Source organism: Gymnogyps californianus, chromosome 1 (assembly GCF_018139145.2).
Source record: "Gymnogyps californianus isolate 813 chromosome 1, ASM1813914v2, whole genome shotgun sequence".
In the NCBI taxonomy this organism is placed as follows: domain Eukaryota; kingdom Metazoa; phylum Chordata; class Aves; order Accipitriformes; family Cathartidae; genus Gymnogyps; species Gymnogyps californianus.
Window position 1 is genome coordinate 95016748 of NC_059471.1, and position 19868 is coordinate 95036615.

The following is a 19868-nucleotide window of genomic DNA, read 5'->3' on the forward strand; positions in this document are numbered from 1 at the left end:
CATGACTGAACTTGTGCTGTTCATGAACTGACATTCCTGGTGTTTATCATATACTTAACAGCTTTCTCTGTGTATTTTTGTGTGATATCCATTATGCTTGAGAAAAATTTTGATCTTCATGACACTTCTGTGTTGTCAAGACTCATCTCTGCTCTAATGTATGTGAACCTTGATTGCTATCATAGCTAAATATGTGCTAACTATAATTATCCATATTCTGTTTCCTTCCTTTTTCCCCTCTTTCAGGGTGTATTTCATGATAGATTTGCACTGATACTAAAAGAGTTGGTTCTATCCATGGTTATGTATTCTTCCTGTTTCTCGTGCCATTGTTAGTGTTCATATGGCATGTGATGCAGCTGAAAACTAAAATGATTTTCATTCCTTTCCCCCAGTTACCTTTCAGCCAGATTGGCTTCTTGATCTGGCTGACTGTGTGGTGACGCAAGGGCTAATACTAGTGGTGAGAAGGTAGTTACGATGAAAGTGAGCAAGATCGCCCTTGTTCTCGTGACAGTAGAGACTTACCTGGTTTCAAACAGACTGTGAAGCTGTACCTTCAGCTAAGGCTTGTCCACATGCAGAAATACAATGAAACTTCTGTTCTAAAATTTATCAGGATACAGTACTCTTACTGGGGAATAAGATTGCTGTTTCTCACTGAGATTCCAACAATGGAAGCAGAAAAGATCCACATACACACTGTGGTGGCAAAACTACCTTATGGGAGTTCTGTTGCTGTCACTTTGTGCTGGCTTAAGCACTGTCCCTAAAAAGAACAGTTACGACATTTCTCCTGTCTCTCTTGGCCTTTTGGTGGATTCAGCTGAAAACTAGTATCTTTATAGTCTATTTTGTGTACCGAAGGGAGGTGCTCTTTAGCAAGGCAGTTTATGGGATTTAGCAGTTAACCATTTTCAGTGCAGGGAGATTAGTAGTAATGTGTGTTTTGGATTGGGGTTTTTTTGTGTGGTGAGTTGGTTTTTTTGAATGAATTTTTGGTTTTCAGACAGAGCTGCAACAGAGTTTTTAAACCCATCGTCAGTCCTTAGCTTGTGGTAGTAGTTGATCGTTATCTCTTGCATTTCTCAATAAAGAAAGTTATGACATGCTTTTTAGTAGGTTTTATAGATACAGGAACATTAAGTTTCTGGGACAGTGGAGTCACTTTTTGGTTCTGTGGGGGAGTGGGTATAGTGGAAATAATTCTCCTGTTTCCAGCCCTGCTTTGTTTTTAATATACTTTGTAGGGGCTTCCTTACTTGTTCCTATCCAGCTTCCTTTGCTGTTTACCTTTTTGCATTTATATCAGACTACAGCCTTTGTTGCGTTGGCAGAAGGAGCATTAAGACAGAAGACAAAACTGCTGTTCCTGTTGCCACTTCTTATTTTCCTGCAGAGAGGCCACGATTTTTAAGGGGAGTTGTTATACGAGTTCTCTGGAGCAGATAGATCGTTTTCAGTGATGTCTTGAGCATTCAGTCTGCTTAGGCAGATGGCTTGTGTGAGTTTAGTTGGAATGGAGCATGTTTAAGGCAGACAGTCTTAAAAAAAATTATCAGCTTATAACACCTCTAGTGAGCTTGTGCAAGCTTGATTCTTCAGAGCAAGTATCTTCTGACTGAAATGGTTGTAAGGCAACAGGAAATGGCAAAATGTTTACTTGCAGTTAGCTAGCATGGAACTGTACAAAAATCTCCAGGCTGAGTTAGGCAGTTGGTACATTGAAAACTAGTTGGAAGTTTGGATAAGTTTGTTAAGCAGTTATGAAGAAGCTCATTGAAACATGAATTTTAATGCTGATACCACTTACTTCTGTATTGGAGACATTTTAAATTATGCTTGATGATGGTGATGGTAGTGTTGGAGTTCCTGTGCTTAGTTCATGCTTTCTAGTTGAACATTATATGAAAAGCAGAGTTTTAAAAAAAAAAAAGTGAAACTAAAGCTAGTACAGTAATGGGAATACTTAGATTATTTGAATTTAAAGCATTTCAAAATATCTAGGTATTTCACAAAGTTAATTTTGTCATGATTCAAGAAAGTAAAATGCTTCCTACTTAATATCTAGTTTAGATACTGTACCATGCTTTATTTGCAGTTAACCAAGCAATAAGTTGCGTTAATTTTATACTTTGAGGGAAAATTTCTGTAATGTGTTGATAATGTCACAGGTTATTAGGAGTAGAGACTAATAATAATAATTATTAGTTAATTAAATAATAATTTTCTTTAGTGTAACGTTTAACATAGTTTGGAGAAGCCCTTAAATTCTCCATAGAAAACATGAAGGGAGTCAGAAGGGCTTAGCCTGATTTTTGCAGGCTAACTTTAAACTTCACTTTTCTAACAGAGGCTTTATAGTATAATTGTAGTAGTGGCATGGGGTACTGCATGCTATGGTGATACGTCAGGTGCTGTGTAGAAGCATGATTTAACATAGAATAGCGCCCAAGTAAAATGTAGAAATAACATTGTAGTAATATCCATAATTCATTGGCTGAATGGCTTTAGACATTTCAAATATTTATAGTGCTGAGTTTCACAAAGCCTTAACTGCAGTATACTATAAATAATTTCATGTTTTAAAGCCACAAGTGGAATGAACCTGTAAGATGCCATTGTGCTTCCCTTCAAATACTTGAGAAAGAATGAAGGTAGCACCTACCAGTAGCCTGGTAGGATGTATGAACCTCATCAGAAATAACAGAAGCCACGATGTATTTATGTATCTCAGGGGGAAACCAAGGCTAGGGATGCCACTGAACATGAGAAATGATGATTTGGACATTTGTACGGTTCAGCAGGATCTTCCAAGGATGGAGCGTTGAAGTGTTACTTCTTTTTTTGCTCTGTTCCCCAGGAAGAATTGAAGTTGTGAATAGTATTAAATTGCTCTAGTATAGCAAATCAAAGGGATTGTTTTGATTTAAACTTTTTTCATTAAGTTTTTAGATTTTTGTCTGCAGTTAATGTTATCTGTAATCCTTAGACAGATGGAGTAGATGATCATTGTAGGTCCCTTCCAGCTGAAAAAGAATTCTGTTCTTTAATATTCTGTTCTGTACTTTGGAGGAGGAGGTGGATACTTTATAGTTTTAGCTTCATCAGTCCTGCCTACAAAATTGTGCTAAAAAAATCAGATTTCTTTGTGAGCCCTGCAGCAAAAGAAGAACACAACTTGCAAGGAAGTTTCAAAGGTCAGCAGAGCTAGAGGGTAAAGGTTCTTAACAATTATTAAGGGTTTGAGCCCAGCTCCCAAAAAGAAGTGAGATATTTTGTGGATGCTTTTTGGAATTTACAAAACTCATGTTCTTCTCTAGTTAACCTTAGGACCTGATTTAGAGAGAAATTATAGAATCTAATGCAACCTAAAATAACAATAAAAACTTCCTGCATAAGTTGCAGGACTAAAGTTCTGAATATGTATCAGTGGTTTCACTGCTACCCTCGCTATCAGATACAAAACCCAAAGCTTTTACGAAGTTAAAAGTCCAAGGATTTGATCATGAAAGAATAAAGGAATATCCATTCCTAAAGATGATATTGAAGGAGCTTCTGAAGTCGTTAAGAAACTGGAGTTTGCAGTTTGGAGGAAAAATTTGTGTAGATGCATCAACATTTGTTTATTTTTGCCAACCCGGATGTGAATGTTGCAGACTTCTTATGGCAAATCTGAACAAAATGGGAAAAAAAAAGTATTCTTTGTACATCTTTGAAATGATGTAATGTCCAAACATGAACAAAATCAAGTAGGCTTAAGCTACTGCAAAGTGTAGTGTTGATGACATTCGTCTCACAAAGATGAAACAAAAGTGCAACTGGCAGCTTTTTACAAACAAAATTTTTGGCCTTGTTTTAATTTGCTTTAGTACTTTAAAAATGGGTACTGCTCAACACAATAACATAAATGTAATAGACCGTTTTCTTATGTTAGCAGAGTTGCGTAAAAGGTTACATGTTAACAAAATCAGATTTTATTTGTTTGTTTTAACATTACCTTGTAGAAGCTAGTATAGTTCTTGGGTTGTATGAATTGGCTTTCTTGCTGAGTTCTTGCTTTCAAGAAAACTAGACTTTGGTAAAAATGGTGTTTACTGCTCTTTCTCTGGCATGATTGAACTCCTTTTAAGAGCCTTTTGCTAAAGTGCTTTTTTGGCTTTGTTTTTTAATGCTGAAGACTTACGGTATTCTTTCCGGTGCATAGCTGGTAGTAATTTTTTTACACCATGCTATTACTGATTTTGTTTCAAACCTAATAAACCTAGACCTTCTTCCCCATTTAGTTCTGTATTTTGTCTATATTTTATATCTGCTGTCTGCTTTAATTTCCAATGCAAAACCATAACAATGTTTACGGTACTTAGTTCCTCATATGTTGGAAGATACAATTCCTAACCTCTTTCAGTGGGATAATTGCAATGGATGGAAATACTACTTCATTTTTACCTAGTGTTCTGGAAATGCATTCAGCATCCTCCCTTCTCGCTTGGTATGAAGAATAGTGTTACTGAATATATAGCTCTTTAAATGTAACTTTTAAAGTGTAAACGATAAAGATTATTTCTGTGTATGGACATTATTTTTAATTGAAAGTGTAGCTATATATAGTTGGTAGTGGTATCAGCTGGTTGTCTTAGCTCTGTGTGCTATTTCAAACAGCCAATAAATGTTTTCTTCTATGACTAGCTAAAGATTTGCAAAACACACATTTTAGATGTATTGGTTCTGTTCTTGAAGTCTACAGCTTAAAAGCTCTTAGCATGAAATAATATCTTACTATATGTATAACTTCGGGCTTCAGAACTGAAAAGGAAATATTGTGTCGTGTATAAAATTGTGTACCTCTTCTCAAAAGTTGTAGGGAAAAGGCAGGTCCTCACTGCTTTTTCTGATTTTGTTTATGTGCTTGATTGGCAATTATTGCTTTTTTGAAAAGAAAATGTCAGTTGCAAATACAGTTTGTATAGTACTTGCCTGCTGGCTTCTCAGTTCTTTTTCTCCTTTGATAGGCCCAGAAGTTGAAGAGAGTAGAAATAGCAGTCTTAAAAGGACATCTTTATTCCCTTACTGCAAGGGAATAAGATAAATAGCAGTTGGAAACCCCAGAACAACTAGGCTGCCTTGGAAGTGGATGGTCTCTGGTGTTCTGTCCTGTGGCCAGTCTTGTAATGGGTTCAGATATTTGATTCAGCATGTTGCACTCTCATCTTGCTGGGGCAGCTAATTGATGTGGAAGGTATCTTTGTTGCTACTTATTTTTTTTTCTAGATGTAAAAGGCTGTAATTCACAAGTTTCTTATCAGTTCTGCGACCAAGATTATATGCTTCTGTTAAAAAGACAACAGTCCTGAGATATATTCTTGCAACAAACATGCAATTGTGGTGTTCACATGCACTTACTTTTCTAGAATAACCATGCTTCTAGTCATGTTTCCCAATATATATGAAGTTTTCTGTATGTCCTTTTATTCTAGGTGAATGACCTGACACTTGGCTATATTTATGCACATTTTATTGTGTCAAGCTTATCAGATGATCCAGATTACTCTGTGACATGTTCTCATTGTTTATTACCCTATTAGTTTGTGTGCCATGTGCGAAATTTATTAGTAATTTTATAGTTTTGTCTATGTTATTGGTAATATTGCATAGTATAGGATTGAGAATTGATACATGAAGGATTTGGCTAGGAATGTTGTCCCCATTTGTTAAAAGGGTGTTAATAATTCCGGTTTCAATCAGTGGAGATTTTTTTTTTTGAAACCTGTTTTGTTTACTGTAAATTTAACCGGGCAAGCATGTAAAAATGCAGTACAGGAATTCAAGTAGTTTCTCACATCTTTCACATCTATGATAAAGAAAAGTATTAAATTGATCTTATTTATTAGAACGTAGGAAGTTGCATTAGTGGCTATGAGTTTCAATAAATGGGTTTATGTCCAGAGATGGTAGTTTGATTTCTTCTCTCCATTCCCCCTACTCCTCCCCCCCTTCCTTTCTGTGCTATTTTGGACTATATCCTGTTTTTCAAGATCTAGTAGAAGTTAGGTCTGTAGATTTCTCTGGATTCTTGACCATATCGTAAAACTGTTGATTGCAGCTTATCTAGGTTTTCTGATTTTAAAATATTTATTGTAAGTTGTTTTCATATATTACATTATAAATATCGGAAACTAAGTTTTTTGTTATGACATTGATGCATCTCTTGTGTTTAGATTCAGAGCAGAAATATTGCTTAATATCATGGCAGAAGAGGCTGAGATGTTTAACATTTATTTAATGATTTGTATGGTGGTTGCTAGGATGTTTTAAATGTATTAATTACGAATGATAATCATATGTGTGTACTAGCAAATACATATTAGCTAAAAAACAGGGATTCAATTAGAATAAATTTGGAGACCATGTACTAAATGAATTGCATGAAGAAAAAAAAATATTTTGGGATACATCATTCTGTTAGTATATTGCAATACGTTTATCCAAAACTAAGTTTTAAGTGCAAGAAAAATGAGGTGGTGTTTTCTACCTGCATTAGTATACAAACCTATATGTTCTCCTGAAACAGCTTTAAAGACTCATTCCACTAGGAAACTGAACCTGTTGCTATCACTGTCCAGTTGTTTTCTGAACCACTGCTAGATATTGTTATAACAAACCAAGAAAACTTTCAATGTCAGTACAGAAATATCGTTTATCTCTGTCTGCTCTTATGAAGAATAATAATTGGCAAGAATTGTAGTCTGTATTGTGCGCATCCTCATGCAGAGAAAACGTGAAGATGAGTACTGCTGTGTAAACTTAGGTGTCTGGTCTGTTGTCTCTTTCAGACTTTGTAATACATCCCGTTCTGTACATTCCCAAAACTTTTCATTCCCCTTTTATAGTGTGCTTCAGCAGCTAGTAGGAAGCCATTGATACCTCAATGCTCAGAAATTTTAAGTTTCCTCTATTCCCTCGTGCTTTGCTGTAAAAATTCCTGTCTTGCTGAGAAAAGCCTTCGTTACTTAAGTGAAATTAAGCCTGTATTTTTTGCTACCTGTAATACTGAGAATGTATTTTGATTTTTCCCATTGACTTTTGAGCATCCAATAGTAACACTCTTTGTAGCAAAAAGGCAGAGCAGTCAAATTGAATATGAAGTAACATTAAAAGTTAATTATCCCTTTTTAAAATGAAGTAAGATTAAATGTTTTCAAAAAAGTCTAATAGCGTAACATCTTGCGATTATTAGCATTTGGATTAGTGCTTTAAGGAACAAACAGCGTTCTTAAAGTGTTCTGGACAGTGAACTCTGCTATGTAGCTTGGAGAGGTGTAACTATTACATCCATTTTAGAATTGGATGAACAGCTTGAAGTATTTGATATGGCCATGACCAAACTACAGATTTAATAATCAGAAATAAGGAACCAAGAGCATTTAATCAGTCTTTGGTGCAAACTTTAGACATGCTATTTTCTTGAAGCAGTGATGAGTAGACATAATATAATAATAATTACTCCATAGATGATAATCAACTGCAAATGTGTGTATTCCTTTTAATCTAGAACATTATTTAAATGTAAGCATTAAACCATGATTTGTCCTTGCTTATAGTGCGGCTCTGCTGCTGCCTGTAAAGGACTGAGGTTGCACTTGGACCCACAATATCAACTAAATCCTAATTGGCTGTATTGCCAAGAACACATTTTTTTGGCAACCCTTTGGCTGCAGAAGGGCAGCCTCCTGCATAAATAAACTGTAGCATAATTGGAAAAAAGTATAGCATTGTGTTGCTTAGCAGCATGAGACTGAATCTGACTCTGTCTGAAACAAAAGTACGTACTAAAGTTCTCAGATCTGATTTTTTTTTTAAAGTTTTGAGGTTGTTTCCTGTTGTAGCTTGTTCTTTTAATACAAGGTGAAAGGAAGTCTTGCCCACTTCTTTGCATGTTCATTGTGAATTCAAGAAAAGGGCTGCATAGTAAGTGAAAGTCATAGTTCAAAACATTTAAGCAATTTTTAAAATAGATGTTAGCGTTTTCCAGATAGAAGTGACTTACTAAGTTTGCTTTTCTTAGGTTATAGTGCATGCATTTACCAGTGCTTTTTTTATTCACTTGACTTCATTCTGTTCTTGGAAAGTCTGGTTTGTTTTACTGTCGTGACCAAAATTCTCATCTCCCAGCATAAAAACCCACGTAATCTAGCTTCTTACCAGCGCATTAAATGTAGTTTCTTAATCACTTGGAAATGTTGAAAACAAGAATTTAAATAATAGAATTTCAGGGGCTGTAAATTTTATGTCCCTCCTCCTTCTATCATTGAGATATATTGAATATCATTGAGAATACAGTTTCATACCAATTGTGCCAGTGGAACTCCCACTGAAAGCTCCTGAGAGTGAAGGAATGGTCGTACTGGGTGAGAGGCCCAGTCTTGCTCAGTGCTCTGTCCATGACAGCAGCCTGAAACATACGCCTACAGAAAAGCATGGCAGCATTCCCTTCCCCATCACTGAAGGGAACATGGTTAATTGTCTTAACATTTGCTGGTTTTGTAAGGCATTGACTGCTTGCTTTCTTGGTGCTGTATCTTTGGCATTCTTCTCTATTTACTGTCATGTGAGCGAAACACTTCTCCTTCAGAACAGGAACTGAAATTGACTTTTCTGTTTGGTAGCCAGAACTAAGTGTATGTTCTGAAGACCTGACCTCTTGTTACATTATCTGGGGAAAAGCATCATGTACCTTAAGTAACCAGTGATACACTATCTAACCGTTAAATGCTTCAAGAATTATTGGCAAGTGAATGTCTTTTAGAGAAAGACACTTGTTGCTGCTGTCTGGTTCTCTTTCAGGGCCTGACCTTCATCGATTGTTGCCCTGAAGTAAGATAATCCTTTGAGTGGTGTAAAGGATTTCCTTGGCTTTTTTTGAAGTCTTTTGGGAAGTTATTCCATGTGGAAACAAGAAGTTAATATGTTTTGAATATGTCAGTTTTGTTGCCTTGACGTGCCGGGCCAAATACTGCGTTCTCAGCCTTAGCTTGAATACATTTTGCTTTGGTTAGAATTTCTTGGGCTCCAAGCTTGGCATTTCAATGAGAATTTTATATCGAGACTGAAAAACTTTTGATGGAAGGGGGTCAGCTTTACCCAGAGAAGCCTGAGCAGAGACTTTACTTCTAATCACCTGAAAAGGGAATCTGAGAACCATAAGCTTAGGCTACCTGTTACACCTGAAACAGTTAAATGTAGTGAGATTCTGCTCTTCATCAGTATGTCTCAAGTCCGGTTACATGAGAAACCTGTACCATTGTCCAGTTTTCTGTTTGGAAATTTTTTTTTTGTCAAAAGATCAAATAATCCACGTGGTTTTGCTGTAACAGAGCTATATTTAAAAAAAAAAAATTGCTTTTTGTGTCATTAAGCCTTCTATGTCTAGTTGTTTGGTTTTGGGTTTGGTTTTTTTTTAATAGTGATGGGAGAAATACTGAATTCTCTATCCCTGTTCTTGAATTATGCCACATATATGAGTATTTTAGTTCTCTTAACACAGAGTGTAAATATGGCATTTTAGTTTCTTTGACGTTGTTGAACTTCGTGTTGCCCAAATCTCATTCACATTGAGGCTTCAATCTTTGAATGTCTTCAGAACTTTAAATTTTCAAGCAGACCTCTGTATAACTTCCCCAGTGCTCTAAAATATGGGCAGAAGACAATAGGATCAGGCTGTCACACCTTTAAGTCTATAATACAGATAATATTCATATATGTTGCTCAAGGAGGAGGAAACATCATTGCTTAAAACTAGCATTTTCTGCAGCATTCTTCTACAGTCTCTTCAGCATAGAATGCTGCGTAGCTGGTACTTGAACATCAGAATGCATTTAGATGACTCCTTTGAGACCATATTTATGGGGTTGAGAGTTGTGGTCCCTCAGCTTTGCCCTTGACCTGACAATAAGCGGTGATGCTTTCTTTTGCAAGTTCACTTTCTGTGCTTTTACTGCTTGCTTAAATTCATGTAAATGGTAGGTGCAGAAGCATCTCATATGAAGTGAATTTGCATACCATTGAGTGCATGTAGCTTAGCTACACTTAGTCTCAACACTAAGCTTTGAAGTTTAAAAAAAAAAATCCTGAACTGAAGTATGTTTCAGGACATCCTTCTTTTTTTTGTCATATGATATTGTGGAGAAATAGAATTGTACGTTTGCATGGATGTTCCCAATGTTCCAGAAGCTTATGCTGCCAAGTGTCTTAATTTCAGATGTATAATGTGGAAGGATCAACGAAAAAGGTTACTTGAAGTAACCTATTTTTCAATGAGAATAGCTTTAGTTCATAACAATTATAGTTAGTCAAAATCTGTCTTTTACTGTATCACTTAGAAATTTATTGCTTTGAAATAATGTGTTGGAGCCTGATGCAGTTGCATAAGTCCTGTGTACACTCACTTCTTTACTAGGAGAAGAATCTAAATTAATTGTCTTTGTAATACAAACTATTTGAAATGACCTTTTCTCTGATTGCTGCTTATCAGGTATTTTTTAAACATTGAAAGTTAAACACTTCTTGCTCTCCTGAATAGTAGCTTAATGCTAAGTTTTTCATTGATCATTGAATACATTTCAATTTTAGTGCATGTGAGTGTTAATGAGCAAATTGCTGGGACCACCAGTTTTCTATTCTGATTATATAAATAACTTCCTCCTTCCTGAAAGACACAAGGCACAGAGAAGAAAGAAAATTATAAATGTGTAGGGGTGTGTATAGATTGTAACTACTGAATTAGGTCAGTGTTACAGTTTTGGGGGAGGTGTTTCTAGATGAGAAGGCGTTTTGATTGAAATAAAGGAGTAGGGTAGAAGGTTAGATTCCTGAGTCTAGAATTTTTAGACTAGAATCACGTCATAACCCTTGTGATGAGTCAGTATTTATTAGGATTTTGAGAAGGCAGTTCCGAGAATCCTATATGAAAAATCTGTGATACCTCTCAACCTAAAACTTGTATTGCTGCAGTTAAGCTTTTTTGCAGTACAGTACTTATGATGAAAAAGCACGTCTTCTGTGAGATCCCGTTAAGATAGTAACATCCTTCTATAAATAATGCTGGAGAAAAAACAGTTTTATTTTTTCTTAGGATAGTTGTATGATTTTTAGAAAGCTCTGTTGTTACATGTTGAGTAGACTAGTATCCTGGCATACATTGTTACCACACTGCAAAGTAGATTTTGTGGCATATATCCTCACTTGTATATAACCACAAAACTTTAAAGGAGAAATAGGTGTGTGTCCCTACATAGGGCTTAGGTAATGCACATGAATAATAAATTGTATTTTGAGGTCTGCTACTGTCATCTGTCACCTTGCATTGGCTTTTTTCTGAGACTCTATATTATAAGTAGCTAATTTAGGAGAAAGGCTGTATGTATTGGGATATTTAAGTTACTTTTGAGGAGATGACTTTGAGAAACTCAGATGAAAGCTGTTCTAGAAGTCAACTGTATTAGAAAATGATGTATGTTCCTTGATCATTATATGCTAAAATGCCATCCTTTGTATTTGCTGTTACATGTTATCCTGTAACAGAGTAATATGTACATATTTGCTTCTTATTTAGCACTTACCCAGGAACCTATGTCTGATTTTTTTTTTTCCCTGGCTTTTGAAAAGGTGCTTGATTTATTTTCTTCCCCAAACAAAATTAACCTATTCTGCTGCACAGGCATGAGGTTGCTGGCTGTGGAAGCTGAGGGGAGGCTCAGATGTGCAGCTGTACTGAATGCTTGAGCCTGGAAGCAGAGACCCCTCCCGGAGGGCAGTGCCGTCTCTGGCGTCCTCTGCGCAGTTCTGTCGGAATGCTACTTGCAGCGGGTGGTGTCTTCGAAATGGGGAGCATGTGGAGTCAAAAAAAGTGTAGTTATCTTTTCCTGGTGTTACTAAAATTACAAGGAGTCAAGTGAAGCAAAAGCTGACTTTCATTTATAATGTAGTGGTGGATCAGGGTGACATAAGGAGATGGCAAAAGCATGGCAAATCGGAATTTGCTTAGTTGGCAATCAAAAGCAAATGTCAGTGGGATTCATTTGACTCAGTCTTCGTAGCCTCATACATGGCTTGATTAACAATGGAGTAGTGAGTTTGTAATTTAATGGGTGTCTGTCTCCATCTTGACACTGTATCAAAACTTCTATTCAAGGCTTTGGGTAAAGGCGATAATTTTTTTTAACATGGCTTAGTGTGCTGAATCCAAAATCAAATATAGTAGAAATGAGACTTATATAAAAATTAATAGAGTCTCCATTAGAATTCAGCTGGATACAGGCAGTTTGAATTGTTTCTGTTGGGCTGTCTGTATACTCAAAACCAAGGTGTCGCTGCATCGGTTTACATTTGTTTATAAATAATCAAATTATAAATAGGTGTAAAGGCTATTCTTGAGCTGAGCCAAACTGTGCCTTAGTGAGTTTTAACTCTAAAAAATTGAAATTGAATAGTCTGAATTAAAGAAGTGATAGGAGTTCGAAATTTCATGGTTAATCAGTTCTAGAGAGATTAAAGCAGTAGTGTAGAACACACTGTGGGCATGCAATTTGATGTTTTCTCTAAAATATAAATGGTTACATCAGTGGCTGAAAACAGGACTGATAAACTGCTCCCGTCTAATACTGTTTAAAATGCATAAATTGGATGATGATTTGTGCTTACAATAACATGTTTGTATACTCTATAATTAGAAGGAAAATACCTGAACAAGGATATCCTTGCAATTTAGAATATGTAGATACTACAAGAAGCAATCGGTCCATTTATTAGCGGTGGAGTGTTTTTAGTTAGCTGCAGCATAACTTGAAGTTACTTTTGTATCTCTGAGGACACCACACAAATGGAGGGGGGGGAGAAGTGATGAATTCACTTAGGAGGTTGACCTTGTCTTATGCACATGACCAAGCCAAGTGAACTTCTCTGGAGGCCCTGAAATACACTTTTCTGGGAATGTAATTTAAGGAGTATACATAGAGTATAATGATTAGAGTCTTAAGCAAACATTCACTAAATAAGAGGAAGAAAAGGATACTTTAGTCCTTTATGTAAATGTTCTGTATTTACTAGTGTCTACAAAATTCTGTGTATTTTTGTTACACAGATTTTGTTTTACTCTGTGAATTTACAAAATTTTGAATAAGTTGGTTATTTCAGTGGTAGTTTTCATGTATCTCTTAGTTAAATTATGTCGCTCACCTTGAGCAGAAAGGAATTTACAAGAATGCTTTGCCTAGACCGTTCAACTAAGCACAGACGCAAAATTGGAGGGTAATTCCACACTAGTGTAAGTCAGTCTAACAGGAGAGGTGCAGTTTTGTCCTGGCTCCCTGGCTGGCATTAGGATGAGTACTCTCTGGCCTGGCAGTACACGAGTTCAGGTAGTTAAAGAAACTGAAAAATAATCACGGTCTTTGTAAGTTTGGGGGGGTTTGTTGTTGTTGTTTCCTTTAGTACTCTGAACTGGCTCACTTCATGATAGTTCAGCCAAAAGCATTAGAATAAGAAAGAGATGAGATTGAAGCAGCTTGCACTTGATGTAAGTTATTGTGGAACCACAGCTGCCAGTGGTCACTTCTTTCTGGAGTTTAAGCCAACCTAGACCAGGATTGCTGCTGAAAGGAGCTGTTTCACCCTTTTCCTGCTTCTTTGCTACCTCACTCCTTGTGCTAGCACAAGTTTTTGTGTGGCCGTATTGTGAACCAGACCTGTTAAGGAAGAATGGTGGTGATTAAGGAAGGTTTATTGTGGTGGTAGTTGGCTTAGGGCTGTTGAAAAGTGCAGTGTAAGTTGGTAGAAGTTTGATTTCATTGGTTTCTGTAAGTTGGTAGAAGTTTGATTTCATTGGTTTATGTAAGTACCTAGAAGCCTCAATCAGGTAGTGCAGGGGAACTGACTGCATTGAACTGCAGTAGACTGCGGTGTGTGTGTGTATGTGTGTGTATATATATGTGTCTGTGTGTGTGTATATATATATGGCAGGAAACTTAGTCTTGCTAATACTTTCTACCTAGTAATCTTTCTAAACATCAATAGAAAACAATTAAATACTCAGGAGTGCATTTAAAAAAGAGCATCAGTTAAAATAAGTTCATTTTAAAAACTGCATTTAAAAAATCAGTTTCTTCCTAAAGAAAATTTGAGTTGGTAATGTCTTTGTTCTGGACTTAGCAGGCTTACTAAGCCCTATGAATATGAATTCTGAAGGGTGGGGATGGACTACAATTGACTGTATTCAAATAATACAGTTTTGTTCAAAAGTGAACATTATTTTGGTGACGATATTGGAGATCTCTAAATTTGTTGATGCTGTTAATATTGGAGGCTGGGAATAGTGTATTCGGTCAAAATTTTTATTGTATGTGTAACGGCCTGCAAATTTGCACAGTTTGGGAAAGGATTTTGAAGTGTCTTGCAGAAAGATAACAGCATTGAAAATTAATTTGAGATGAGACATCATAATAAAACACAAATATGCATAGTGTTACAGCAGAAATTTCACTCTAACTTGTTAACTTGAAGCTTTTGCTGATTGAATCAGGAACTTAACACTGCCAAATGGATCTTGCTGAAAGCTCGTACATTTCTTTGTACCACCCTGCTTGGCTTTTGAACTTTCTGAGTACTGCTGTTGGTTTATGTGGTGCTTGGAAGTCTGAGTTGCTCTGGAAAATTACGTTTCGTCTTCTGTGGTTATACAGTGCCCTGTGGTATAGAATGGAATTGCTGTTATAACTTAATGCAACTTTTTATTTCTGTATTTAACACAATTAAATTGAAATACATAGTGATTATTGAACTGTTGGTATATCATGATTACAAGATCAACAAATAAATCTGATGTCAGGATTTTCTTCATATAATCCACTAAAATAGTTGGTGGGGATGTGATGGGCTTTGTAGTGGGCCTGAAAGGCCAGTGGACCCAGGCTTTCATAGGCATGTGCTGGAAGAAGGGAATACAGCTTGAATGCCCTGGGTAAATACTGATGTGCTAATAGAGAAGTTTAGCTGCAGGGTCTATTGGTCTTAGCTGAGGTAGAATCAACCTCTAACTCCCTCTCAGACATCTGCAGTTAGACAGTGTCAGGAGAAGACTATTGGAAAAGATGACAAATGTGGCTGTTTATGCTCTTAACCAGGTCATTTCTACATAGACCTTGATCAGCACCTTGGATTCAAATTGAAAATCTACTGTAGCAATTCAAGCACAACAGAGTCAAACAGCTGCATTTTGGATGTGTGTCAGTTTCTTAGTGGTATAGAGGTAATTATCAGTGTAATTTTTACTTAGAACATTAAAATCATGTTAAACATTTCAAACGTTACCTTCTTCTGATGTCAGTTGTACTCAATAAAAAGAAATACTAAGTCTAAAATAAAAGCAGTGTATTTGTTTTTGTAGTGTTCTTTTCCAGGTACAGATTACTCTTACATGCATGTGTCAATATAGCATATTGTCTTTTTCCCCCCTCCCCCAGGTTATGCAATGGTCTCTGCAAGATGGCATGTTCTTGAGTTGGAGCTTTTTAAGGCAAGCATATGCTGGTACTTCAACTTTACTAAGTGGACTATAATTTCTTCTCTCACATCAACTACATAAGCAGACAAAATTGCAAAGATCTGCCCTGTGTCGAGTATGACAGCCACGACTCGTGGCTCTCCGGTAGGAGGGAATGATAGCCAGGGCCAGGCTCCTGATGGACAGTCCCAGCCTCCCCTCCAGCAGAATCAGGTATGATATTAACAATCAAGTTGTCTAAAAATAAAGGGCTTAGTTCTTTAGAAATAGTGTTTCTGAATTATTTGAGTTTCTATATTCCTAGAATTATGTTAACTAAACAATTAACTAAACAATTCCTATGTTTAGTTAAGTTAGATATTTTTGTGTGTGTGTCTGGAAGTACAAAAAGATTTTGAGGGATGAAGGCAGTGCTATTGGTAAAGTAGATACAGTTAGGGATCACTGCATTGCAAAAGATGCTCCCTTTTCAGGCAGTGGCATAGTTCTTTCAAGCATATGTATTTTGGATAAGAAGCGTTCTTGGAATAATATCAGAAGCTTCCTCAGAACCACATTGTAGACTTACCTGCCACAGAGTAGTAAAACTACTCTCTGCGAGTTCAGTTTGTGCTCAGTTCTGCAAAAGCGCTTTTTGGATAAAACCGCTTACAAGCGGGTATCAGCTCTTTAAGACCAGTTTCATCTAGGTCTCCATTCATTGTAATAGACTTCCTGAACAACTTAGCATGTTTCTGTTGAACAGGTTATCCTGCTTTCAAAGGACAAGCAAAAACTTTCAAATACTACATCATAATGTGATGATTCTTTTTTGTTGGGGAAAAAATACCAGAGAAGATGCTTTTAAACAGTGCAGCCAAACCCATTTAAAAGAGAAGCCATGCTTTGTCGTTTAATTCAGTATGAAGATAATATTTGTTTAATACTGTAAGGTTTAATGGTTGTTACTTCCTGAGAATGAATTGTTCTTTGGAACATGTGTGGTGGGCTGACCCTGGCTGCCAGGTAAGCCTTCACCCCATCGCTCACTCCCTCTGTCTCAGTGGGATGGGGGAGAGAATCGGAAGGGAAAAGTGAGAAATTGTATGGGTTGAGATAAAGGCAGTTTAATAAGTGAAGGGGTAGGGGGGGAAACAAGTGATGCAAACGCAGTCACTCACCACCAGCTGATGGATGCCCAGCTAGTCCCCAAGAAACAGCTACCTTGGGAAAAAACCTCCCCCGTTTTATTGCCGAGCGTGACACTATATGGTATGGAGTATCTGTTTCATCAGTCCAGGTCAGCTGTCCTGGCTGTGTCCCCTCCCAGCCTCTTGCCCACTCCCAGCCTACTTACTGCTGGGTGGTAAAGTGAGAAACACAAGGCCTTGAATCTGTGCAAGCACTAGTCAGCAACAGACAAAACACTGGTATGTTATCAATACTGTTTTGGTCACAAATCAAAACCCCAGCACCATACAGGGTACTGTGAAGAAAATTAACTCCATGCCAACTAGACGTGGTACAACATGTGAAAAATGTTCTTGAGGTTTTGGTCCTCCCTTGTCCTCCTAAATCTTGCTGTTCTGATTTGAATCTTTATTGTTGTCAATTTATACTATTTCTATATACAAATAAGCATGCACCTACAAAATGCATTGTATTTTGCGTGGCCCATCAAAATGGGCTTAACTAATCGTATTCTTGGAGGTTAGTAGCCAGCTGTAGTAATGTGTTACTCAGTTTTAGCAAACTTTTTCTAAAAATGTTTTTCATGATCATTTTCTTCTGTGCTGTTGCTGAAGTTTGTCTTTCTACCTAAAATAGTCATCTTTTCTGCAGAAGGTTTGTAAAAACTGGAGCATCCATATAGTCTTTATTTCCACCTTCTAGATAGGTGGTCTGGTGAAAGTAGAAGTCTGCTACAAAACCCCCCACTTTCCTCACTGGGAAAGTAGCTTAATTTTTTAACTGTCGAGATAGAAAGCATATAGCACTTTTTATGCTCTATTTTTTATTAATAAATCTGAAATCAAATGATTTTATTATATTTTATGATGACAGGTACTTCAGGTGATTCTTTGAAACACAATGTGAAGGAAAAATGCCAAAATAAGTGGCACGTAAGTGCAGGCAGTATTTAAAGTATTTTCCGTACCAATTTTAGACTTCTTCACCTGATTCTTCCAATGAGAACTCCCCAGCTACCCCGCCTGATGAGCAGGGCCAAGGAGATGCTCCACCCCAGCTTGAAGATGAGGAGCCTGCATTTCCACACACAGACCTGGCAAAGTTGGATGACATGATTAACAGGTATTTTCACACTTTTTTCAGAGGGTGTAGATTATTTGTGCAAATATCTTGATAGTGGAATCAGGATTCTTGCATCTTTGTTTCACTGGATTTTTTGAAATACTTTTTTTATTGGGTTAGACTTGTAAAGAGAAAGAGGCTCAAATCAGAGGTGTGTGGGTTTTGTTTTGTTTTGTTTTTTTAAATGGAGTGCTCATCAGGGCCTTTAAAAATGTGTATTTTTACCGTATATGAAAAGCATTACAAAGGGGCAAGGATTCTCGATTTTTAAGAAGCACAATTGAAATACATGGGGGTTTGTTTTGGTTTTGAATGTAGGCCTCGATGGGTTGTTCCTGTATTGCCGAAAGGGGAATTAGAAGTTCTTCTAGAAGCTGCTATCGACCTAAGTAAAAAAGGTAAGCTGAAAAGACAATTAATGATTATTGGGCCAGTGTGTAAAGTCTTTTCTTGTTCTTTTGAATCCCTGGTGGAGGCTTAAAAATTTTTAATTATTTCTGTTACAACCCTGGTCCTCAAGATTGTGTCAGAGTGGTATGCAGAACCTTCATAGATCCGTAATTTTAGAAAGCCATCAACGTAGTTAAAAATTAGGTGCCTTAGCACGAGTAGGGAAATTGAATAAGCTCACAGCAATAAAAATCTTGTCATTCCTGTCCTACCTGTTTCCTGTATTCACTTTGATATCGGACCGAGTGGGTTTGGTCTTTATAACAGATACTAAAACTCAAAGAACTCTGTTTTTTTTAAAAACAAGTTACTAACCTAGCTTTCCAAATGTCTTGCCATAAATTTTTGTTCAAATTTGGCACACACGTACTTTTGAGAATATTAAAGTTAGAATTTTAAACAGCATGACTTAGACTAATAATTCTACTGTATTGCTTGCTATGTCTGACTTGCTTGGAAGTAGGAGGGTTCCATATCAGGGCTGTGTATGTGTTTGCTAAATTGTACTAGTCACTGACAAGTTCATCATGTGTTCTGGAAAGTTCTTTTCTCCTGGAAAGTTGCTTTGGTCTCCTGTTCTGGTCCGTATTTGTTGCCCCAGTATTTGAGTAATACCAGAAGTCAGATCAAAATATTTTTCTAGGGTATATACTTACCAGCTAGTTGTGTTTTAACTATAGTGACATACAAAGCGCCTGTTCCTTACTTTTGCATAGCTGGACCAAGATGTCCTCATTTCCATGTTAATAAAGGTTGTTCTTAGGCAGTTTTAAGCATAGAAAGCTGATTGTAGTCATGATATTCTGGGTTATCTTGATTGTTTTCTGCAAGTCTTTTTTGCTTTGGAGCACTCTCTGGAGAAACAAAAGTTACGGTGCACCCTTGTGATCCAAATCAGGATAATGACATGTTGTTGCCAACACTGATTTATCAGCCGTAGTTGTGCTTGGAATTGGCTTCTTTGCGTGTGGCTAGGTCTGGCAGGAATCCTGAGGTGAGTGTAGAATTTTCAAGTGATTGCATCTGTTCAGGGACAAAAGAAATGCCAACTTAGAGAAAGAAAATGCCGCCATCTATGTGTCTGGGCTGTTGGAACAGTGCAGTAAAAAGAAATTCTCTGCTTGTGATTTGTGAGAGAGGAGATGTATGTACTGCCAGCTGTTAAGTCATCTTTTAAAAAAAACAAAACCAAAAAACTGTCAATGCAATGAAGTAATAAGAGCAGAATGAGCTTTTTGGCTACTCCTAACATCAACGTACCTCTCCAAAGTGTCAGATTTAGTTGAAAGTTCCCAAACAAAAAGTCTGCTCTCTTTCCTCTTGAAGTTGTGAAAAACAGTGGAAATCTATTCATATGCTTTATGGACTTTGATTTTTATTAAGTTGTTGATGTCCGATTCTGAAAAGGGCTTCTGCATTGCTATCTAATTATTCTTCCTCTTGCCCTCTAGATGAATTCCTATGTGTTTACGTATGCAAGGATTATTGGCTAAGGTGCAAAAAAGGAAAGCAGTTAAAGTAGTTGTTTGTTAACTGTGTTATCTTTACAGTTACATCCTAGTTTGTTTTT

At 36.8% G+C, this 19868-nt stretch overlaps 1 protein-coding gene across 4 annotated transcripts in view; it reads left to right on the top strand.

The window, feature by feature from the left end:
• USP9X (ubiquitin specific peptidase 9 X-linked) overlaps positions 1-19868 on the top strand; it is a 106047-nt gene that overhangs the window by 10680 nt on the left and 75499 nt on the right. For 2 of the 4 annotated variants that reach the window (XM_050915205.1, XM_050915208.1), the window contains exons 2-4: positions 15516-15769; positions 17703-17848; positions 18167-18246. In XM_050915205.1, coding sequence (XP_050771162.1) covers positions 15674-15769; positions 17703-17848; positions 18167-18246 — 322 coding nt within the window. In that variant the 5' untranslated portion in view covers positions 15516-15673. Of the gene's footprint in view, positions 1-15144; positions 15302-15515; positions 15770-17702; positions 17849-18166; positions 18247-19868 lie in introns of those variants that run through there. The other 2 variants (XM_050915206.1, XM_050915207.1) reach the window with 2 other exon arrangements.